This window comes from Oncorhynchus masou, chromosome 3, assembly GCF_036934945.1.
Source record: "Oncorhynchus masou masou isolate Uvic2021 chromosome 3, UVic_Omas_1.1, whole genome shotgun sequence".
Lineage (NCBI taxonomy): Eukaryota > Metazoa > Chordata > Actinopteri > Salmoniformes > Salmonidae > Oncorhynchus > Oncorhynchus masou.
Genome location: NC_088214.1, coordinates 43,166,294 through 43,191,535, shown reverse-complemented (window position 1 = coordinate 43,191,535; position 25,242 = coordinate 43,166,294). Strand labels below are relative to the sequence as shown.

Here is a 25,242-nt window from a genome sequence, read left to right as displayed (position 1 = left end):
ACATCATAAAGGTATGTCAATTTCCTGGATTGCTTATTGGAAGGAAATTAAATTAGGAAACGAAATGAACAACTCCCTGTGCCTCTCGTCACTGCCCTGACCTTAATTAGCTTTGTATGTCACGTTCTGACCTTTATTCCTTTGTTTTGTCTTTATTTAGTATGGTCAGGTCATGAGTTGGGGTGGGCAGTCTATGCTAGTTTTTATATATTTTCTATGTCTGTGTTTGGCCTGATATGGTTCTCAATCAGAGGCAGCTGTCTATCGTTGTCCCTGATTGAGAACCATATTTAGGTAGCCTGTTTTCCATCGTGTTCTGTGGGTGGTTATTTTCAGCCTTTGTGTGTCTGCACCAGGCAGAACTGTTTCGGTTGACACGTTGTTGTTTTGTATTTGTGAAGTGTTCAGTTTCGTATTAAAAAGATGAACACTAACCACGCTGCGATTTGGTCCTCTCCTTCTTCCACCTCTGGAGAAGGGTCAGCTAATGTGTTTACTAGGATATCAGCTGTTTTTCTTTTTACCGCTGAAATCCTGATACACAAATTGATGCAGTGTTTTCACCTATGTAAGTATACAGTTGCGGTCTAATGTGGCACAATCGCACATTTCTTAAATAATTCCCATTTTTTTGTCAAATAAGTTGAAATTGGCGTCCCAGGTGGCACAGTGGTCTAGGGCACTGCATCGCAGCGCTAGCTGTGCTACCAGAGACTCTGGGTTCGCGCCCAGGCTCTGTCGCAGCCGGACGCGACTGGGAGGTCCGTGGTGCGCCGCACAATTGGCCTAGCGTCGTCCGGTTAGGGAGGGTTTGGTCGGTAGGGATATCATTGTTGTGGCTGGTACGGCTGGCTTCCGGCTTGGATGCGTGCGCTGTGTTAAGAAGCAGGTTGGGTTGGTTGGGTTGTGGTTGGGTTGGTCGGGTTGTGTTTCGGAGGACGCATGACTTTCGACCTTCGTCTCTCCCGAGCCCGTACGGGAGTTGTAACGATGAGACAAGATAGTAACTAATAATAATTGAATACTATGAAATTTGGGAGAAAAGGGGGGTTAAAATAAAAAATATATAATAATAATAAAATAAGTTGAAATTGAAGAAATTTGTCAGCGATGAGTCCAGATTTGAATCGCATCAAAAACGATGGAGAGGTCTGAAAAGATATGGAGCGGTTTGCCACTAAAGAGTGGGCCAAATTGCCGGTAAAGAAAGATGGAGAAAGCTCTTTGGCTACAAGAAATGTTTGTAGGCAGTTATCTTAGCCAAAGGCTGTGCAACCAAGCACTAGCTCCTCGGTGCCAATCATTTTGTCAATGCCATTTGTTTTCACTTTCTAAATTAAAAAAGCTGAGTGTTGTGGCTGGAGAAATGTAACCACTCTCAAATTCATGAAGAGTTATGGATGCAAGAACTGATAATCAATGATATCAAAATTATAGTTTTAACCATGTTTGGAGATACAGTGTACGATGGTCGAACTGAGCATTTGTAAGTTATATTCTTCAAGAATCAATGGGTACATATTATTCATGTATCAGTCCAAAAATGGAAGACTGCTGATTGCCCCTTTAAGTCCCCCCCCCACAAAAAAATGTGTGCTCGGCAATGTTCCATATCCAATAACAAGGTATGAAGATCCCCCCCCCCCCCTAAATTCTCATATTTCAACTTATTTGAGAAGAAATTGTGAAAACTGCAAGACACCAATATATTAAGCCGCAACGTTAAGATCGAGTCCACTTTCATTTTGGCTATGGGTTCATCCAGTGCACTGTTGCCATTGACCTTCACCTTGATATACAGTCAGTGGCTACAATCCAAATCATCTTATCAGGCTCATATTGTGCTTATCTCCAGGGAGGATTCTCCAGTTTATATAGTCAACTTTGCATGGAGTTTCTAGGAGCGGTACACAGTGGATATGGTCAGTAAATAAGTGCGTGTGAGCAATGGGGCGGAGGAAAGATACAGATAGGCCTGGGTGTATAAATGGGAGTTGCTACATACAATCTTTCATTTATTAACTTAAAATTGATAGTCTCCTCCATGATGTCATGGAACCCTGTCCGTCCATGATTCATGAGGGTGAAACCTTGACAATGTTCCAGATGAAAAAAATATCCCTCACACAATCGTGTCAGAGTCAAATATAAAGCTCTCAGAGTCATGTAAGTTCTGTACAACATATTTCTATCTCCTAAAAAGCCCCGTTGTCTACAAAACGCCTGATAAAACAGATTCGGCAATCTGCCATCTTGATAAATTGTTTACACAATTCAGTATCGTTTTACTGAGCTGTGTATCCATAGGGTAATACATCCTTTCTAGAGATTTCTACGGTTATGTCATATTAACCCTTGTGTAGTCTTAACATTCTGTATACTCCCCTTGTCCTAAGGGTAAAAAATGACCCGCCTTCACTAAACTCCTAAAATAAAGCAGCTTAATTGAATTTTAAACCCCAAATCTATTTTGAATGAAGAAACAACCTGTCATTCATCACAAACTTTGTGAATATCTGGGTTTTCCATCTTCACAATTCAGAAAGACTGCATTTAATCAGTGGACGCCACATCTTTTTATTACAACACACCTGTCATAATTGTTTTCTTTACTAAAGTAGGGGTTCATTATTATTGCTAAAGTTACTGCATAGGTGTAAACATACACTTTTTTAGCAAGATATAGCACTGGTATAGCCTAAGAAAGTAGCAGAAATGTTCAGAAAATAGTTTTGAATGCATTTTATTGAAGGGAAACAATAATAGTATTGAACCTTTTTGGCAACATAGTGATATATTCTTATATACTGTACAATTCAACTACAAAATACTAGTCTTCTCCCATTTTTTTAACCATTGCCCCCACCCACAAGGTGTATAAACAACACCAATAAATAACTAAATGAGATACAAAAAAAATGTGAAGAACATAAATCAATCAACTCTAATTAGCACATGTAGGACAGTATGCATGTGTATGTGCATGGACTTTGCAGATGTATTTCTCACATGTGCAGCACATAGTATTTGTTTTACAGTCCTTTGGGGGGCAGAATTGGCATGTCCTCCTCTTGCCCCAGCTGCAGCCTCAGGTGGATCAGGACAAGATTCAGCCCCCTGAACAGCTTTCACAAGCGCTGCAGAGGCTGCTGTGTGGGGGAGGTGCTCCCTTCTTTGAATGTGTGGGGTTGCAAGTGCCTTTCCCAGCTGCTCCAGGAACACACTCCTCTTGTTCCGCTTATCAGGCATCCAGGTAGGGTTGATCTTGTTTCATATCACAAAGGTATTGTATGAGGACACATCAATGATTGTTATGGAAGATGACCAGGGGCCAGCGGGCAGTCATCCTCCTGCAGCTGTAAGTTCCAATCACCTTGTCCAGGTTGTCCACACCTCCTTTGTTGTGGTTGTCGTCCAGGATTATGGCTGGCTTCCTGTCCTCACGATCACTGATCTCAGCCATTTTGTGCAGTGTGCTCAGGAGGACCACATTCTTGTTCCTCTTTGGGAGGTAAGGAACTAGAGTGGTGGTGCGGTGAAGGCAAACTTTGCAGGGGGGAACCAGTTGCTCATCCACTGTTACTTCAGGCCCAGGGTTGTAGAGGTATGGCAGACGCTCCACCCACTTCTCCCAGATCTCTCTTATGGCCGCCAGTTTGTCTCTCACACGTCTTGCAGGTCTTAACTCACGGTGATCAAATCGCAGCATTCTTGAGAAAGTGTGAAAGACTTTCAGTGGCATCCTGGCACGGAAAATGACTTCCACTCTCTGCATCCCAGAGACTACATGTAGCCTCGCCTCGGGACCTATGCACACCCGCTAAGATTAGCAGCCCTATGTAGGCACGCAGGTCAATCTAATCCATTCTTTTCCAGTTGTCTCCATATTTACAGAAACCCTCCAAATGTGTCATCTCCAGGATGATTTTTTTCGATGGCTGGTGTGATGAACATGTAGAATGTTGGTTGAGGCGATGTCCTGGGCATGGGCAACTGCATGTCTTGTGGGCCCTGGGGTCATCCTTATGACATTTTGTGCTGCCATCCTGCCCTGGTTGTCATATGGTGACAAGGACCATGCTATTTCGCTGTTCTTTGACAAAAATGTCTCTAAGCTTGGTGGATTTCTTCATCTGAAGATGATGCATCGTGCTCTGGGTTGTATTCTTCCCCATCTTCTTCAGATACCACCTCTTCTAAATCATTGTTCTCCTGGATATCTGAAAAAAAAATCACATCTACGACCTGTTGGGCACTGAAACATGCAGTCATGGTTTCAGCAAAGAGAGAACTGGCAGTACTGTCATCTGCAACAACTTTATAGCCTCTGACTGCATTCCCCATTACTAAACAATGCTTTCAAGAAATGTTTATTTTGTCAAAGGGTTTCTATTTTGTCTGTGTACTTGAGTCATGTGTGGGGTCATGGAGGGGAGATGTTGCACATGCACAAGGAAGATGTAGTTTTGTCTGAGTTCAATCAGTAGCACACAATCTCAATTTGTCAGTGTGTGTGTGTGTGTGTCTCTCTCTTTGTGGTTTTTGTGGTGTGTAAATTATTTTAGAACTGCCAGGTCAGAAATTACCCCAAGGCAATCTTTGTACCCTTGTGGTGTACAGCTTTCATGGAATTATGAACAAAGGTGATGTTTCACTTTTTCTAATGTTGGGGTCACTCTAGGAAAAGTCATCAAATTTCAAGGTGAAAATATCATTTAGGGGGTTCTCTGCTGTTTAACATAGTGGCGGGTCATTTTTGTCCCTTAAGACACACAAGGGTTAATACTTAGTGAAAGTCTACAAACCCCTTGCACAGTCTTCACATTTTGCTGCCGAAATATTACATGTAAAAAGGGATTCAATTGTATTTTTTCCTACGGATCTACACATCCTATTCCACATTTTCAAAGTTAATGAAATATATAAAACATTTTCCAAATTAATAATGGTCTTGATTGTGTATGTCTTCACACCCCAGAGTTAATCCTTGGTGGAAGCACCTTTGGCAGCCATTACAGCTGGGAATAATTGAGTAATATTCTACCAACGTTGTGCAAACATATTGTATCCATTGTTTTTGACAAATTTGCTCAAGCTCAATACATTTGGTTGGACATCACTGATGGACAGCAATATTCAGATTTAAGCAAATTTAAAGAAAAACTTCACTCAAAAACCTATATTTTGTTTCACTAGTCCATTGTTGACATATTCCCAAAAATGTTTTGCTTGTCAGTACTCATGCTTTTAAGATATGTAACTTTAAAAATACTGAAATCATCCCTGTATGATACATTTTGCATCAGATGATGCAAAACACGGCATTATATGGTTACACAAATTGACTGAGGTAGTGCAATTTTGACAAAGAACAATTTATATATGTTGCCCTAAGTTGTGTAAGGTAGGTACAATGTTAATCAAACGCTCCCCACATTTGTTTCAAATTGGCTGGATGTACTTTAGGTGGTGGACCATTTTTGATACACACAGGAAACTATTGAGTGAAAAACCCAGCAGTGTTGCAGTTCTTGACACAAACCGGTGCAACTGGCACCTACTACCATACCCAGTTCAAAGGCACTTCCATGTGTCGTCTTGCCCATTCACCCTCTGAAAGGCACACATACACGTCTCAAGGCTTATTTTTTTTTTAAATTACATAAAACGTATTCGTCTTCTCCTCTTCATCTACTCCAATTGATGTGGATTTAACAAGTGACATCAATAAGGGATCATAGCTTTCCCTTTGCTGAGAGCTGTGACCATTTTTACATCACATCACATTAAGGTACTTAAAATTGTAACTAAAATATTATTTGGTAGAGATAAAAATGGCTGCACTGGACCTATGCAAGACACACTCATTTTGTATTTCTTAGTCATTTGGAAAATACATTTTTTTTTTATCACTTTGACAACATGGAGTAGGTTGTGTAGGCCAATAAAGAAAACATGTAGAATTTTAAGGCAGCAAAATGTGAAGACTGCGGAAAGGGTTAGTTGACTCCCACTAGAGACTATGGCATGCCAGAATACCGCTAATCTCAAAACACAAATGAGACAAATTTATGTCAGTTTACTAAAATGACATTGCCATTTAGCAGATATTCTTATCCAAAGCGATTTAGTGCATTCAACGACGCCTAGGTAAGAGAACCATAGTCAGTCGTTGTTGCTATTAACCTCAATAGTCACTACCCTTTGAGCAGTCAGTCCGTTGTAGTAATTAATAACGTTCCTTCCTTGTCATGATGATTAGGAGGGTGTGGGGATTGCTGTGAAGTCAAATACCAATGCTTTTTACCATTTCAACTTCGACACACTCATTTCTCCATTTTTATTGCACAAGAGCCATCTAACTGTTTTGGTAAAAATTCACATAGGTACACCCTTTATTAAATGATTAATTTTTTTTAAATATTCAGAACGGTACAAAAAATGGACAGTACTAGAACAATTTAGTGAAGCCGATGTTTATTTGGTTCACAGGGGCCAGCCACATCAAGTACACTTTTACACCAACTCCTATGTGATCACTGCTAATACATTAATATTGTGTGTCCAGTTGGATAGTATAACATGTTAGCACAGCACAGTTCTCCCACTCCCCAAGCAACAGGACAACACCTGGGTCATGTTCAGTAGAGCACAATTAAGCAAAACGTTTTGCAAAGGCAAACATTTTTTTCCCTATTGGACAAGTTATTGTGGTATATCCATGTTTCACTGTTTTATTACATTTTCTTCCTATTGAACATAACCTTGTTATAGTGGACCCTGTTAATACAGGTTTGAGACATTGACAACCACTGCAGTCTATACATTGGCATCACCATGAGCAAGGCAATGCAAGTACACCTACAGTACTAACGTCACGAATGGAACAGTAAAAAAATAAAATGTAATCAATGAAAAGATGCTTGAATCCTAAATCTTACAACTGAAAGCTCAACTTATTTTCATGTAAGGCATAGATTACGTGGGCAAAATGAATGGAATATATTACGTAAAACAAGCGCAAAGGAAAGGTATTGTGTGGACTGGCGGCCTAGCTCTCCCGTTCCTGTTAAAGGCCCACTACTCAATTGCTCTCGGCGACCCGATTACAAAAGACAATCACAAGCTTTTTAAATCGCACCAACAAAAAAACAGCCCCCTTTAAATAGAAAGCTCTGGAAATTGGGTGTTTTTGCTAATATTTAATGGACTCCAAAATTGTAATTACTTAGTAAAAAGGCAAAAAGGTTTTAGTTATTGAAGAAAAAAAACGTAGTTTTTTTAAAACCCAGATTGTAACTCCATCTGGTCACAAAGACAAAACAGAAATTTAGGAGTGAGCTACAGCTACTCGTTAGAAATATACAACTTTAGCAACACATCTGATTTGTGAGTTTGAACATGGTATCAAGAGTTTAAAGGAGTTCCTTGCTACTGGCAACTTACAATTTGCAGAACATTTATGGTCTTACATCATATTATAATACATCATATTTGCTTAACTTCATTTACAATGTAAACCAAAACAGATAAAGATGTTTTACTCTAGAAATAGAAGCAATGTTACGGAAAAAGGCACACCTGCTTATGGAGCAAGACCACTAAAATGGCTGCCCCCCAAAACAATACGAGATTTATAAATCATATCATTACTGTCATGTACAATACTGAGATGAAAGACAAAAAAAAAATATATATATATATTGTTTTGGACATGCAGGCCATTAGGAGGATTTTTATGGGACCTCACATTCACAAGGTAGTTCTCAACAGCAGCATCATACGCCGTCATTTTAGAGTCACTATCAAAACTGTCACGATAAAAGTCAATTTCACACACTTGACAACTTTGAGACAATGGATTAGCATGCTTAGAATCTGCACTGTAAATACCAGCATGCACTGCCATAAACATATCAACAGCGGTATATTAGCAGATAGGGTAGGTTCATCTGTTTGTTTTTCACTAAGGAACAGTTCTGTCCACAAGGATTTCAGGTCTCACTTTAAACGACTTCACAAGACACTGTAGATGCTTCACAGACAATTTATAAGCAAATGTCTTGCTATATAAAAAGGGTGGCAAAGCATTTGGCAAAAAGTCAGTTGCTCATTGTGCGAATTCACTTAAAATAACTGAAGCCTTTACAAAGTCCCCACGAAAAAGGTCTATGAACGCGCCGCTGAGCCTTTAAAGTAGATTAATGTGGGGACGAGAGTCATAATATGAATTGTAGTGGATAAGCATACAAGCTCTTACTAGGTTACAGCTACAAATAAACAATGACAATTGCATTGCGACTGAAATGACCAGTTACAGTACACTTGACATTAATGGAACAGCTTCAATAAAACTGGTTTGAAACCTAAAATAGTTTAAGCCATCATCTTCACACATTGACTGTGTATGTAATTATAATATCTAAAAATGACCTCCTAAAAAGGTAAAAACGGCTAAATAAAAAGTTCATTGCACTGTCTTGGCGCTTTTACAGTTAAGCAGCCAGGCCCCTGCAACAATACCACTGCTTCAGTGCTACGGTCCAGCCTCGGCTCCTCAATGGTAACTGAACTGTAAAGTTTAACTACAAAAAAGTTGCTTTTCTAATACATATAAAAAAAACGTGCAAGAACGTGTGTGTTTGTGTAGTCAATGTCAATACTGGCAAAACTTCTTTGGCAGTGCTGTGTGTGTGTGTGTGTGTGTCAGATAATGTGTGATATGGTGTGTGTGTGCGAGTGTGTTATTCAGGACACATGAGAGTATTCATTACGCCGTCTCATTAGGCCTCTTGATGACAGCGCTGTATTTCATAGGCGCTCCATCTGCCCTCAGCTGCACATCCACCAGACTAAAGATGGAGATCTCCTAGAAGGAGAGGCCGGAACAGGGCAACCCTCTGTTAGTGACAGACACTCAAAATAATAACATTCTGTTTGCATTCAGCGGCTAGTTTAACATGGGGTTGGGCTTCAATGCTCTACTGTTTAAGAAAACCTGCTTAAAAATGTCCTAGCGGTCTAGCGCCTTCAAAACAATCCAACCAAAACACTGTTCTGCTGAGCTCTTGGATTTGTATAGAGAACTGTTATCGTAGCAAATATGCTTAATCATTCAATGTACCATGGTTGGGGCCTCTGGAAACAGCAGTTGGAACATGGCTCATCTAGAGTGTCGCTTGTGTATCCAATACGTCCGCCGAAACATGACCCGCCTAACCGCGCTCCTTAACACCTGCCAGCTTAACATGGCTCGCCACAAGGACAAACCCTCCCCTAACCCGGACCAAATTGTGCACCGCCCTATGGGACTCCCACCATAGCCGGTTGTGGAACAACCCGGGAATGAACCCGGGTCTGTAGTAACACCTCTAGCAGTGCGATGCAGTGCCTTAAACCGCTGCGCCACTCGGGAGGCTACATCCCTTTCTGTAAGCAGTAATCTCCGAAAGCCTATTGGGAGCTTGGGTGAGTTGATCTTGCGTTGAGGGAGCGGCCGGATAGAAATTTAGTGAGACGTACCAGAGGGAAAAGAGAATGGAGGGAAGAAGGCCTGTGATCACTTGGCTAGGTTTCTTTTGTTGTGGCGAGTCACTAATGGACATAACAAATGGAAGGAACACTTAACGGTTGTCTTCGGGACAAAATGCAACCTGCTCAGTCGGGGCAAAGCAGATTGAAGATGCCTAAGCCCACTGTATGACTGCGGTCAAACTTCATTGCCCCTTAGCAGACATGCCACGCAACAGGATTTCACTTGGATGTCATGAAATGTTCCAATCATTTTATAGGAAAACTATTAGATGGCGGTTACATTTTTATTTAAAGTCATTTGGCACGATCCCTCGGTCTTACCTGCCGTACGCTAGGCTTCCCGGGTTCCTCTGCGGCCCACACCAGAGTCAACTCCCCCTTTTTCCCCACCTTGTGGAAGTGGAACGTCTCCAGGCCATGTAGACCCTGAAGAACATGACAACACAACACATCAACTACACACCTCCGCATTCATTCTGTTTATCCAAAACAGGAGAATAATTTACTCTCATACATCTGGGTTGTGTTCATCAGGGCACGTAACAAAAAATGTTTTGCAACAAAAAACAAATTAGTCCAGGTAGTCCCTCCCTGTTTCAGTCCATTTGACCGTTTTATGTCTATCGAATATGAACCCAATTTCATTCAACTTAGTATCCATAAATGTCATTCAAATTTGACTAAAGCTTATTTTTTTGTTGTTGTAGTTGTGTAGTGCAAGAGCTGACAAATGGATGCAATCATGCTGTGTGTCAGCCAAGGTCTTGGGGTGTAACGTTATGAAATGACGACCTAACAATGTTTACGGAAATTCTTCTCTCTCTAGACCATTGCCGGACCTTATCATGTATATCATAGTACACTATAAAGACTAGAGAGAGGACCATAAACTTGATGTGGTATCTGATGGAAAGATTAGTCACGTATGTATGGTAACCTGGGTCATGTTCACACGGCACAAAATTGAAGACAACTGTCAGAAATAGAGAAGTTCTTTCTGAACTTGTCCAATATATATATATATATATTTTTTTTTTTAAAGAAACCCTCGAAAAGTTGATATGGTGTGCCCCAAATCAGCAGCCGTCGTATTTGGCACTGTACGGACCCAAGCAGTAGATAAGACAAAAAATCTCCAAAATCAGATCTGGTATCGTCACTGCCATAGTTCGAGTGGCACTCACTTTGCAGTAGATGCGTTTCTGCACCCCGTAGCGCAGCACGAGGACGTCGAAGGCCTGGTCCAGAATTCCCATCACCATGGCCTCAGAGTCCAGAGGACCACTCTCCTGCAAGGGGGGGGGGGGCAAATAATATTCTGCACAGTGCCACACTTGGGTTGCCCTGAATGCAACACCAGGGGCTAAATCCTAACTGGAGATATGAATGTGTAACAGCCCTGGGTTCAAATAGTATTTGTTTTCTTTCAAATAGTTCAGATGCACTCGATTAAGGTTGCCTGGTGCAATGGAACCAATAGACCAGTCCCAAAAGTGCACCACCCATCTAAGACTCAGCAGACTCAATTAATTGCTCATAGTATTTGAAATTTAACAGATAGTATTTCAAACCATATCTGGTATAGGGCCCTCAAATGCAACTCCAAACGTCAAAGCCGGTTCAACTGGATTCTCTCATTGTTCCCCTCTAAAATCGGGTACCGATTTAAACCTGGGACACCAGGTGGGTGCAAAGTCTTGGGTGTACCTTGACGAACACACTGAAGAACAGCTCTGAGCTGAGCTCCTGGACTCTCTTAGAGGCCGTCTTCTTATCGTTGCAGTGGGACGCCTGCTTCTGCACCTCCTCCCCTTTCAACTCCAGGTGAGTACCACAGCCTACACAAACCAGAAATAAGCAAAGAATGTTTTGTAAAGACAAGACAGGCAAGACGACACACACTGGAGTCAACTTGAACTACTTCTCTCTTACAGAGATGGCAGCACTACACCATCAAAAAGTAGTGACAGAAAGTAGTGGTGATCTCAGACAGACACAAAAAGAAACATCAGCTCAGATTCAGGGTGTTTTGGAATCTAAGGAGCGCTTTTGTGTTTTACCACGGTTCTATTCCACCACCAGAGCCACATTTTCTTTGGGCACTACCACACAGCTGAGACACCGCCCTGCCCTCGGTCCATCCCTCTTAACACAGCGTAGCCATTGTTCTCTAATGGGGTAAAACGCACACACAGCACAGTGTCTCACCACCCACCAAGAGAGGCGGCCAGCAGCCTGTGGACGATGACATCAGCGTAGCGCCGTATGGGCGAGGTGAAGTGGGTGTAGAAGGGTACGTTGAGGGCGTAGTGACGGAACAGGAGTTCCTCCTTCAACACCCCCGTACAGAAGTACAAAGCCATCTGGGGAGGGAAGCATTCACACATCACTGGTCACAGTGAATTTTTTTGTTTTCTTTATACACTCTTTTTGTGGTATCCAATTGTTAGTAATTACTATCTCGTCTCATCGCTACAACTACCGCACGGGCTCTGGAGAGACAAAGGTCGAAAGCCATGCGTCCTCCGAAACACAACCCAACCGCACTGCTTCTTAACACAGCACGCATCCAACCCGGAAGCCAGCCGCACCAATGTGTCGGAGGAAACACTGTGCACCTGGCGACCTTGGTTAGCGCGCCCGGTCCTCCACAGGAGTCGCTGGTGCGCGATGAGACAAAGATATCCCTACCGGTCAAGCCCTCCCTAACCCGGACGACGCTAGGCCAATTGTGCGTCGCCCCACAGACCTCCCGGTTGCGGCCGGCTGCGACAGAGCCCGGACGCGAACCCAGAGTCTCTGGTGGCACAGCTAGTGCTGCGATGCAGTGCCCTAGACCACTGCGGCACCCGGGAGGCACACAGTGACATTTTTGAAGTTGGCTCAAAAGCAAAATAGGTTAGTGAAAGAGAGTGTAGAAGGTAGCCTTCAACAAGACCCCATTGACATTAACCAGTATAATACAAATAGATTTGCTAAATGTTTTGGACATGTTGTTTGGCTACCTGGGGGCAGCCCAAGAGGAAAACACATGGGGACAATCCAGATAAACATGGAGCTAGAGCCCCAGTAGACTAGCGGTGAACTGAAACAACCGACACGGGAAGCCAAAGGAGGGACACAGGAAAGAGATAGCAGCGATAGGACTGCTAAGGCAGCAGTATAGAGAGACGACGGGTAGTGGCACACACTAACCTGCATGGGTCTGGAGCACATGTGGGTCAGGACCTCTTTCCTGGCGCTGGTGTACTCGTCATCGCCAAGAGTCTCATTCAAACTTTTCTATTGAGGGGAGGGGCAGAATGCATTCCGGCTGAATTTATGTGCTTCAGAGAATGCGTGTGTCCATTTGGTATTAATATATGAGCAGCGATGTAAGATGGTAAGGGGGAGATGGTAAGGACAAGTTAAAAAGAAACAAACCCACTTAACACATAAGTGAACATTTGTTTTAAAAAGTTGTATTCTGCATTTCTGTTATTTTTGAGTAGGCCTCCCATTGACAGACTCGTTGTGTTTTAGAGTGCATGCTGGGAGTTGGAGATACCCACATGGAGCGTCCCGGCCGTGGAGAAGTCGATGTGGAGGCCCATCTGGTCGCAGAACTCCTGCAGGTCGTCCACCATCTTGGTCTGGGGCGGGGGGTGGCGTCGCAGCAGGGCCTTGTTGGGGAAGGAGCGGTAGATCTGGTGGGCCGTGGCCATGTTGGCCAGCAACATGAACTCCTCTACCAACCTGGGAGAGAAGACAGCGAGAAAAGCATTCAAACAAAAACTTGACATGCAAGACATTGTATAGAAATCGGATAGTATCTCCATCTGAGAGCACAGTCGCCGTTAAGATCACTTTAATTCCGTTAGCTTGCTTAGGGAGCTGACTCTTTGGGTATGTATGCACATACACAGTGTACAAAACATTAGGAACACCTTAATATTGAGTTGCACACCCTTTTGCCCTCAGAACAGCCTCAATTCATCAGGTCATGGACTCTAAGGTGTTGAAAGCTTTCCACAGGGATGCTGGGCAATGTTGACTCCAATGCTTCCCACAGTTGTGTCAAGTTGGCTGGATGTCCTTTGCGTGGCGGAAAATTCTTGATACACACTGGAAACTATTAAGCGTGAAATACCCAGTAGCGTTGCATTTCTTGACTCAAACTGGTGCGCTGTCTCCTCCCCTTCATCTACACTGATTGACGTGGATTTAACAAGTGACAAAAAGGGATTATGGCTTTTACATGGAGTCGCCTGGTCATTCTACCTCATGGAAGGAGCAGGTGTTCCTAATGTTTCGTAAATTCGGGGTATGTGTATTGTGTGGGGTTGACTTACTTGTTGCTGTCCCTGTACTGGTAGACGTAGCATCCCTGGGGCATGCTGGTCTCTCTGTCTAGTGTGAAAGACAGCTTCAACTGCAAAAAAACAAAGGAGATCATAGTCATCATTCTGAGATTTAGCTCTATCCTTTCACATGGTAAAAATAGACAAATGTTTTTGTAAATCTTTAGATTCAAAAAGTGTCTCGGGGTAGCAGTGCAGATGGATGATCGGGTCCCCTGTTCATTCATTGTGATCTACAAAGCTAAACTGATCCAATATCAGCACTCCTATTTGGAGACCTTCTGACAACAGCACAAAAATGGCATGACAGCTGTCCTATACTATGCAGCTTCCCTCTGACCTGGTCAAGGCGCAGGGCGCCACCCTGAAAGCGCTGGGCACGGAGCCTCTTGGCGATGGTGTGCAGGTTGAGCACGGCCTGGTGGATCTCGTCCATGGGGTGCTCGGCGGCACAGGGGGGCAGCTCGTCTGCCTGGAACAGCTTGTCGGGGGCCTCGATCATGCTCTGGGCGTGATCGTAGCTCAGCTTGACGCACGAGCGGATCACCGAGCGACCAAACCACTCACTCAGGATCTAGAGGGGTAGAGACGGAGTGTGGTGAATGTGCCACACATCTGCATACAGTGCATTTGGAAAGTATTCAGACCCCTTGACCTTTTCCACATTTAGTTATGTTACAGCCTTATTCTAAAAGTAAACCTACATCACAATACCCCATTACGACAAAACAGGTTTCTAGAATTGTTTGAAAATATGCATATGTGATATTTCAGTTTATACAAGTATTCAGACCCTTTACACAGTACTTTGTTGAAACACCTTTTGGCAGTGATTACAGCTTAGAGTCTTTCTGGGTATGAAGCTACAACTTTGCCACACCTGTATTTGGGGAGTTTCTCCCATTCTTCTCTGACACTCTGTCAGGTCAGATGGGGAGCGTTGCTGCACAGCTATTTTCAGGTCTCTCCAGAGATGTTTGATTGGTTCAAGTCCGGGCCACTCAAGGACATTCAGAGACTTGTCCTGAAGCCACTCCTGCGTTGTCTTGGTTGTGTGCTTAGGGTCGTTGTCCTGTTGGAAGGTGAACCTTCTCCCCAGTCGGAGGGTCTGAATGCTTTGGAAGAGGTTTTCATCAAGGATCTCTGTACTTTGCTCCGTTCATCTTTCCCTCGATCCTGACCAGTCTCTCAGTTCCTGAAGCTGAAAAACATCCCCACAGCATGATGCTGCTGACACCATCATGCGTCACCTCGTGGATGTTGCCAGGTTTCCTGCAGAATTTTCTCCCATCTCCGCAGCAGAACCATAGGGTTCTTGGTCACCTCCCTGACCAAGGCCCTTCTCCCCCGATTGCTCAGTTTGGCCCGGCAGCCAGCTCTAGGAAGAGTCTTGGTGGTTCCAAACTTCTTCCGTTTAAGAATGGAGGCCACTGTGGTCTTTTGACATACACAATCCTGTCTCGGAGCTCTACGGACAATTCCTTCAACCTCATGGCTTGGTTTTTGCTCTGACATGCACTGTCAACTGTGGGACCTTATTTATTAATACACATCTTTCCAAATCATGACCAATCAATTGAATTTACCACGGGTGGACTCCAAGTTGTAGAAACATTTCAAGGATGATCAATGGAAACAGGATGTACCCGAGCTCAATTGAGTCTCTTAGCAATGGGTCTGAATACCTAAGTAAATAAGGTTTTTTATTTTGTATAAATTAGCAAACATTTCTAAAAATATATGTTTTTCGCTTTGTCATTATGGGGTATTTTGTGTAGACTGAGGATTTTAGATTTTTTAAATCCATTTTAGAATTAGACTAATGTAACAAAATATGGAAAAAGGAAAGGGTCTGAACACACTGTATAAAGATTGTTAAATTCCATGCAATACAATTACAGTGCATCCATCTGAGAAACAGTGCCACAGCTTCCGGTTTCTATGGAAACACTAGCATACTTAGTTTGAAGGTGTTGTACCTTGCCCTCAGGGGTGATCTTCCAGATGACTGAGAAGGTGAGTCTGTCAGTCAGGGGGTTTAGACTGCACAGCTCCTCACACAGCAGACGAGGCAACATGGGGATCACCTGGGAGTGGCACAGGCCAACGTCAACAGTTAACTTACTGTATGCCCAGCTGGTAATTATCTAATAGTCAGAACTTACTTGCTCCAATAATACATTCATTCATTATCAATTGACTAATACATGAATCATTTAGTAATAACAAACAAAGACCTTTTGAACCATGTAGACACTGGTGGCTCGCCGACTGGCGATGAAGTCCAGCGCATTGCCTTCTTCCACGAAATAACTCACGTCAGCAATGTGGACGCCCAGCTCAAAGTTGCCTAACAAAGAGAACATACCAGGAGAACTTTTGTCATTGATGAATTCCACAAGTCAATAAAAACATGAGTAAATTCAAAACTCGTCTTTATTAATAAACCATCAAAATTGCATTCCCTATGCTTCATTTCCAAAAGGAACACAAAATGGCTCACCGTCAGGCAGTGGTTTGCAAGACAACGCATCGTCCAGGTCTCTGGCGGTAGCTGGGTCAATTGTGAATATGCATTCTTTCCTGAATAGAAAACAATAACTCTGCATATATGAGTGTTGTCTCCACCTGTTCAGTTGTGTCAAATTAGTATTTATAAAAAAGGCAAAGACAATGTACATTGAGTGGCTCCATTGGAATTGGGCATGCGAGAGCCTTTGTGTACGGCGTCAATGACAACTGTGGGAGTCGCGTCTGAGAACTGACGACTTCCTGATATGGACGCCGTATTTGTGAGCGTCCTCTACTCACCTCAGGTCTCTCCTGTTGGCTAACTCCTCAGGGGGGATGGTCCAGGGCAGCTTCTGGGGCAGGCAGCTCAGCACCTCGACAGAGAACTCGGAGAAGTCCACGTCGTACTCTATCAAGATGCCCTCGGTCTCCGGCTCAATCTCCCCGGCCTGGCCCAGAGTCTTAGCAAGTCGACTGGGGGGGGGGCATAAGGAGGACTGTCAGCATCCAAAAGATACGGGCAAGATGTGTGCTTCGATGTAACTTTATAAAATTTTAATACATAGATAATGAGTGTCGTAGAGCTGATCCTCTAGAAGCACAAGTGCATTATCCCCTACTAGAATTCACAGACAAGCACTTACACTCAGTGGGCAGGTACACCAACCTGTACACCAAAAAGGTTAGCTCCCACAGAGTGAGCAATGTGGGTTTGCAATATAAAGCAGGCATTCCGTTACATTTCCATTGAAAGTTAGAAAGGGCGAAACGAGTGACCTAAGAGACTGAGCGTGGTAGGATCGTCTGTGCCAGGCACACCGGTTCCGGTACCGCTAAAACATCCGGCCTCATGGGACTTTCACTAGGGCTGTCCAGGTATTATTATCCCTGAACAGGGATTATCGCACTGTTCGTGTTGCTGCAACATAAAATAACTTTACAGTCAGATGACGAAATCATTTAAGGAAAAACATTCCCAATTCCCTCAAACCTTGCTCTCTTTACGTGACATGTACGCATCGTGACCACTTGCCTGACATATAGCCCATCAATAAACTGGTTATAAAACTGAACACGCGACAGCAAAATGGTTGCTCAGGAGGGAAAGGGGAAGTCAGATGTGTGGAAGAAATTTGGCAAGTTGTGGAAACTACTGAAGATCAAGAAAGATAAGTTAAGAAGCAAGCGCTGCATGCACATTGGCCAAACAGGTGGTGAGAACAGTAATACCAAAGAGGCCGTTCTAACAACAACAAAAAGGGAAAAGCCTTAATCACAGCATGGCAAAGAATAAAAACAGCCAAAATTGTGCAATTGCTTTCTCCAACATGTGGTTGCGTAAGGCTTGGAGCTCACAGAATCAGTAGGCTATTAAACAAACATTCAAAACCAGCAACAGAAGCATGACCTGTCTTATTTCTGTAGATATGTATATGGATGACTTATAGTCAGGCACATTTAACAGTTGGGCTATTGATTATAGACCTAATCAAGTTGGGGTTTCCCCGCTCCTCACTTTTCTTAGACAATAAGGAAAGAGCTGTTCTGATCTCCTCAGTCGGTTTTCTCAATGCCTCAGTCGCCATTGTTCTCAAAACCAATATGCTGGTTAACTTTGCTATTATGCACAAAGCAACATGGTCTAGGAAAAGGCGCCAATTCAACAGCACACTGATGTTTCCGAACCGCAGACAATGACCTCTATCCAACGCAGGAGAAAGGCTATTTGTTATAAAATATAATATTTTATTGTGGCACCATCGTCCTTACATAATGTAACCATATGCAATTTCAGTAGCGTAGAATGTACAGTGCCATCCCCAATGCCTCCGCAATGGATTAGTCCACTCAGACAGGCGTCTTGAGCAGCTATCGACCAAACAATCGATCAGTCCACTAAATGGAGTCAGCCCTACTTTTCCACGCACAACGCGTCTAAGGTTTACCGCGAATGGTGCAACCCCCCCCAAAAAAACAAAAACAAATCAGTGGCAGTCCTATGGGCAAAAACAGTATGATGAGAGGTCGAAGGAGACTGACAGACGGGCTACAAACTAACAGACGGGCCACAAACGGCACAACAGTGGTGTGCAGAAACGCATCTCAGGAAGGCACAACTCGTCAGTCCTTGTCACGGATGGGCTATTGCAGCAGACGACCACAACCGGGTTCCACTCCTATCAGCTAAAAACAAGAAGTGGCTCCAGGGGGAACGCCATCACCAACACTTTACAATTGAGGAGTGGAAAAACATGACTTGGTCCAACGAATCCCCGTTCCTGTTGCGTCATGCTGATTGGCAGAACCAGGATATGGCTAAGCAGCATGAGTCCATGGCTCCATCCTGCCTAGTGTCAACAGTACAGGCTTGTGGCGGTGGTGTAATGTTTTCCTTGGTACTTGTTTGGTCCCTCGATACCAACATTTCCATGCCCTGAAGAATTCAGGCTGGTTTAGAGGCAAGGGGGGGGGGTACCAGATAGGTGTACCTAAAACTCTAGAATTATTTTACGAGCCATCAAGTCAAACACTTATGTGTGAAGGAGAGTATAAACGAACGAGACAATGCTACGGGGTAGGGATGAAGACAATTCCCTACAGTGAGACAGTGACTCATTACATACCCCTCTGCAAAGTTGCTGTCGTCTGGCCAGCTGGTAATGCGGACGATGAACAGGATACTGGCGTAGTCTCCCGGGCGGGAGCAGAAGTCGTGGGGGCAATCTGGCAGGGGAACATTTACCCGTGGAACACGGTGGTCAACAGGAGAGAACATGGCAAAGGGCTTGTCCGGGAGGAACTTGAGGAAGCCAGTGGCGGCCCGCGAGTGCTTCTGCTCCACTATGTACACCACCTAGGAGAAGGTGCAGATGAAGAGGACACAAGTACATCGATTTTGACTAATGAAAAAAAAAAAAACTAAAGCAAAGAGAAGCGAACCCTTTGACAGAAGATTAGGTCTCAATGCAAATGTTTCTGTAGCGCGAGATGTTTGTTGGAAATCAGTACATTTACTTTTAAAATGTTTGTGACTAGAAGTAGGTCTTTCTTCATGCAATAGTACAACAGCCATAAGGATCCAATTTCAAAATAAAACTGCTTACCTTAGCAGTCCTTTGGAGTATCTCTTTTTTAATTCCATCTTCTGCAGAGGCAGAACAGCAAAATTAATTGGGGAAAGTGCTGGAAGTTACCAATCGGTGTCGATTTCCTATTTTTGTCAAATGGATTTGCTCTAGAGTTTTGAGAACTATTGCCATAAATGTGTGTGGTTTCATTAAACCTGCTGAGGGGAAATCCCTGTACCTGTGGTGTTGAGGCTGATGTTCTCCACCCTCTTGGCCAGTTGTTCCTCAGCTTCAGTCTCGGCTTCCACAATGACATCAGGACTGGGGGGGCGTTTGGTCTTCTTTCCTGGTGTCTGGCTCCTCCCAGACTGGGTCTCTGGTTCGCTCACGCCTTCACTGTCTGACTTCACAACCTGTACACGTACAACCACTTAGTTCCGTTTTTAGAATAGCCACTGTGCATCAGCAGTGTTGGAGACGATCTGACTTGAGCCAGTTTTGGTCTGTTTGTAACAGTATGTAACAGTATAATTAACCTGGCAGTAGTGATCGTCGGGTTAGATGGAATGATCTATGTGCATTGTATTTGAGCAGAAGGGGGTCTGGAAGGGGGGGCTTAGTCAGAAAATATAAATATATGTGCTTGTGTGACATGTCGGGGTCTTTTGCTGGTGCAAAATCCAGTGAGGTGAATAAATCTAGCTTGAAGGTAACAGCGGGTAAATGGTGTATATTATGAAGAGCATGACAAGTTATTGCCTCAGTGGATATAAATGAGTGGTTCACAAACTTAAGTGCCATAACCATAGACATCGTTGGTCATAACCATTGACAGTTGGTCGTAACCCACCTAAATCTACTTGAATATTCTTGAATGTAGGGAAAACACTGATACTCCTATTACATAGCAGTGTATAAGATATAGCTGCTCTACACCGAGTGTACAAAACACCTGCTCTTTCCATGACAGTGAAAGCTATGATCCCTTATTGATGGGACTTGCTAAATCCGCTGAAGGAGAGGAGACACACTAAAGGACTTTTAAGCTTTGAGACAATTGAGACACGGATTGTGTGTGTGCCATTCCGAGGGTGAATGGGCAAGACAAAATAGTTAAGTGCCGTTTAACGGGGTATGGTAGTAGGTGCATCAGTGTGTCAAGAACTGCAACGCTGCTGGGTTTTTCATGCACAACAGTTTCCCGTATGTATCAAGAATGGTCCACCACCCAAAGGACATCCAGACAAATTTACAAAACTGTGGGAATTACTGGAGTCGACACAGGCCAGCATCCCTGTGGAACGCTTTAGACACCTTGTAGAGTCCATGCCCCAACGAATTGAGGCTGTTCTGAGGGCAAGAGGGGGGGGGGGTGCGACTCAGTATTAGGAAGGTGTTCTTAACGTTGTGTACAGTGTATTCATGCCGAGGCGGAATCTTCCTCCATGGAGCTCACCTTCCACTGCTCCTGAGGGAGAACTTGCACCACTACCACATCCCCGTTCAGGGCCCTGTTGCGGGCTGCGGTTCCATCCAGGAAGATATCCCGCTTGCCATCCTGCAGAGATGCACAGTCCCATTAGACAAATATTACTGCCAACACCTATAAGCTACTGCATATTTCTATTGACACACTCACCGGTGCTGCAATGAAAGCCTCGTGGTACTTTTTGGGGTTGATTCTTATGGATCCCTGAAAAGAATATGGAAATGTTTCTATTAGTAGGCTAAACTTGTCACGCCATCATGTCAGATAGGCTTTATCGGTCAAAGATTTAGGTCAGAATTTTCTGACCTTCGGTAAACAAGTAACCGTTTACAATAGTGAGGTTAATTGGTTTGAGAGATATATATATATATATTTTTTTTTATGAAGGTCTAGTCTTAGAACGCTGGTTTCACCTGAATGAGCTCTCCTCTCTTTAGGCCGTGGGAAACGTCTTCTGAGGTCATGTACGCTTCAAACACTTGCTTCTTTGATCCTCCTTGGCTTCCTCTAGGCTTCTTACCCTTGTCAGAAGGCGTAGAGGCACCTGAGGATGAAAATAGAAGTCCGATTACAATCCAAAAAGTCAAAAAGTATATTCACTTTAGTCAAGACCATTTTTTACCTTGTGGTTGCATGTTTTTGGATTTGTTAAGGGGGGATGTTGACATGTCTGCATCGAAGTCAGGATACATGGGTCCACCTCTCTTGTTATCTGCGTTGGTCTTTGGCACATTCTTCTTCTTGGACTTCTTCTTCTCTTGCGCCTGAGCTGGGAAAGATGAGAAGGCTTTCGGGGGGGATGCCCCATAACTCGTGTCCTTGTTCACTTGGTTACTTGTGGGCACTTTGTAAGCATGGTCTTTGTAGTCTTTGTTTCTTATCTGTTGCTGCTGCTGGGAGTCCCTCTGTTTGAGGGAGGCAAACTCCTCACCAGACTCCACATCTCCATCCTGACTGGTGTTGGTGTCCCTCCTCTCCCCGCGTCGCTGCTTGTCGGAAACCCCCTGCCTCCTCTCCGGCTCCTGCAGGGCTCCTCGACTATTCAGCTTGTCCATGTACAAGGACAGAGAGCTCTCTTCACCTCCTTTACCTTTCATAGGCGAAGGCGAGAAGTCACTCGAGTCAGAGCACTCGATAAACGCCTGGTCCCTTTTTCTCTGCGGTATGTCTTGTTTTTCGCTGTATGCTAATCCCTGCCTCTGCTCGCTCGGCCCTCTCTCTTCCCCCTGTTGTTGGACATACTGGTCCAGGTAGGATCTGAACTTGCTGCTGTGATGCTGGCTGAGGAGTCTGGCATAGGCATCTTTCTGATGAGGGACAGTGGACTGGCTCGGTCCACGTTTGCCATCCCGAGGCCTGTTGCCTCCCTTGGATTGATGAGGAGGATCCATTTGCCTAAGATATGTCCTTGTCCTGTGAGAGTACTGCCTAGAAGAAGTAAAAACAGACAACTTTACCAGTGTTAACTAGATTTGATAATGCATTCATTCTATCAATGTAATACATTATTCTGGTGAGCACTGCTTTATTAGTCTTTCAGGGCAACAAGTTAGGACAGGCCTAGCTGCAGCTTCTCTTCTAACTATAGTTAAACAAATGGCCTACCAAATGTAAGAAATAAGCAAAAACTAATTAAATTTGGGGTGAAAGTAGCCTAAGCCAGTAGACTACATGGTCCAGTACGGAGTATCAGCTAAATAAATATTTAAGGTGGATCGAGCTGAGCAGGTAGCCAGCCTACTTTTCGTAGTGACTTCTTTGACAAACGTGACATGATAGGAGAAACAGCCTGTGCAGACCACAAAAAGCAAGACCTTTACATGCCATAGTATACGGTCTAAGAGCAACATATCCCAGGCATCTTATCTGAGTTTCTCATAACCGGGCTGCAAGCTTTTTTGGGATATTGTAAACGGATATGATGTTTATTAAATGCGTCAACTCAAACACAGAATACTTGAGTATGTCGAATAAAAACTGGATATTTGTATGTAAACGTGGTCAATTAGTAGATGATCTTATCAAGAGCCACATTGACCTTAAGATAGCTAGCGGAGACAACCACATATCATTGTCAAATACAGTATACGAACATTCCATTCCACCTAAACAATTGATAGCGTTCTGCAAAAAATAAAAATTGATACACAGCTAAAAATCTATGAATTAAAAATGTGAAAACATTAATATTTTAGACAAGGTATCCATAAGCAAACATTTCAATGTGAAAATTGGTGGATATAACAGCGTTCCCAGAAATAAACTCTTCACGTATACAATTGTACCAGCAAAAAACATACAGATACGTAGATTGACTAGTTAGTTGCCACTTTGACCAATCTGTTAAACTGAAAGGCTGCTTTGTCTAGCTAGTTTACGTGACCTCCACGTTATTTGGCTCCATCCACACTGATGCAAGGCTACCCAACCCTGTTCCTGGAGAACTACCGTATGTTCTCGCTTCCATCCTAATCTAGCGCACCCGACTCTAATAGTTAGCTGGTTGATAAACAATCAGGTTTGTTAAAACGAGGGTTGGATCGAAAATCTACAGGAGGTTAACGTTAGCTCTCCAGGAACATGGTTGAGAGCCCTGCACTGACTGACTGACGTGTGGTCAAAGATTGTGGCCAAGTTGACACAGCTGCAAACACTAATTTGATTTAGCCATGCATGACATCAAGTTATTTGCTAACTAACTAAGACAATGTAATTTAGCTAGTTAGATAACTAGACTCGCTACCTAACGTTAGTTATACCAGAAACACAAGCAGCCTCATACACCTCAGTTTTTATTTTCCCTCACCAATTATAGGTGTCGATTATCAATTTTCCTGAGTCATAACATGTCCTGAGGCTGAACTAAATATCCAGATAGCAATTGTAGTAGCTATTATAACTCGCCAATGTTGCTTCCGTTCAGCGCTAACGTTAGCTAGTAAGTTAGTCGATATAACCAAACTTGAACTTTGTATAACAAGTCAGCTGTAAATGACAGTTGGTTATATGAAAAGTAGATTGCTATAAACAAGATATTACCTGAATGCTTCGTGAAATCGATTAGGTAGTTTTTGTTAGCTAGTTAAATGCCTAGCAAACGTTAAACTATTTCCGGGGGTTGGTTCAAAGTGCATGCTGGGAAAGAAAGTTTACGACGCCGTTCGCGAAATGTTCCGTGCTATTCGGGATCCTTGGGACGACCCTACCGCATTGAAGTTGACATGTACAATGGTTAAGGTGGTTGAGTATTGTGACCTATTAGATGAATTCCCTGTTATCTTATTTTTGAATATTCAGAAAGCATTTCATACCGTAACTCACAGTTTTATCTTTGATTGTCTTAAGCATTGGAAGTTTGGTAACGCTATTAGAACGCTGCATAATGGTGCCAATAGCTGTATCAAACTCTGTCATGGAACATCCTCAAGGTTTAACATTTACCAATGAATACGACAAAATTGTCATATCTCACCTTTTTTTTTGTTAGTATCTCAAACCTTATGCTCATTAGTTTATCACAGTCAATCTGAAGGCATTACATTCCAGGCCAGAGTGCTCAAGATATTCCAATTGACAGATGACAAGTCACTTTTTTTTTTAAATGTGTCAGTGACTAGATTGGCATTGGATATTGTTAAGCAGTTCTCCAAAATCTCAGGTTTGGTATTAAATCTTTCCAAATGTGAGATGTTGGTTCTTAAAGGAGCTGTTAATCCAGCAGGTTGTAACATTTCTGAAATAAATGTAAAAAATGTAACCTTTATTTTATTTAACTAGGCAAGTCAGTTAATTAAGAAGAAATTCTTATTTACAATGAAGGCCTACACCAGCCAAACCTGGGTGACGCTGGGCACCGCCCTATGGGACTCCCAATCATGACCGGTTGTGATACAGCCTGGATTCAAACCATCTGTGACACCACAAGCACTGAGATGCAGTGCCTTAGACCGCTGTGCCGCTCGGGAACTAGATACTGTAACCTACAGTGCCTTCGGAAGGTATTCAGACCCCTTGACTTTTTCCACATTTTGTTAGGTTACAGTCTGTGAGAGAATAATCACTATTTAAGTGATTTGTTTAATATTAATACTTAACAATTTAATATGCTTAACAAATAGTAAAGACATTTCTTCAGTGTCAATGCTGTGCTTCTGAGAAAGGATGGTTCTTCTCTTCCACGTTCACTCCCCACAGCTGTTCTGGGCATATAGTCAAGGACATGAGATAGAGATCAGCTCAAGGAACAGGTAGACCTGTATTGTTTCAATGTCTCTTTGCTTCTGAGTAACCTTGTCACACG

General features: G+C 43.3%; 1 protein-coding gene across 2 annotated transcripts; it reads right to left on the bottom strand.

The window, feature by feature from the left end:
* Window positions 1-6,460: 6,460 nt before the first annotated feature.
* dis3l2 (DIS3 like 3'-5' exoribonuclease 2) lies at window positions 6,461-24,065 on the bottom strand. 2 transcript variants are annotated; one of them, XM_064941637.1, is made up of 21 exons: window positions 23,982-24,065; window positions 21,565-22,393; window positions 21,356-21,486; window positions 21,093-21,146; window positions 20,910-21,011; window positions 19,692-19,866; window positions 19,490-19,530; window positions 19,010-19,239; window positions 16,686-16,859; window positions 16,378-16,457; window positions 16,112-16,224; window positions 15,854-15,961; window positions 14,215-14,448; window positions 13,866-13,945; window positions 13,086-13,269; window positions 12,730-12,816; window positions 11,750-11,897; window positions 11,242-11,372; window positions 10,719-10,823; window positions 9,856-9,960; window positions 6,461-8,869 (listed from the first exon to the last, which is right to left on the bottom strand). In XM_064941637.1, exons 2-21 carry the CDS (start codon window positions 22,331-22,333, stop codon window positions 8,771-8,773), a joined length of 3,150 nt encoding a protein of 1,049 aa, XP_064797709.1. In that variant the 5' UTR covers window positions 22,334-22,393; window positions 23,982-24,065; the 3' UTR covers window positions 6,461-8,770. The 2 variants fall into 2 exon arrangements, with proteins under 2 accessions (XP_064797709.1, XP_064797699.1); XM_064941627.1 differs by having other exon boundaries at window positions 21,565-22,370.
* Window positions 24,066-25,242: the final 1,177 nt, after the last annotated feature.

Coding starts and splice junctions, on each gene's coding strand:
- dis3l2 (XM_064941637.1), bottom strand. CDS start 22,333: ATGGATCCTCCTCATCAATCCAAGGGAGGCAACAGGCCTCGGGATGGC. Junction 21,487..21,564: donor CAAAAACATGCAACCACAAG/GTAAAAAATGGT, acceptor TTTCATCCTCAG/GTGCCTCTACGCCTTCTGAC. Junction 11,898..12,729: donor TGTGCTCCAGACCCATGCAG/GTTAGTGTGTGC, acceptor TTCCCTCCCCAG/ATGGCTTTGTACTTCTGTAC.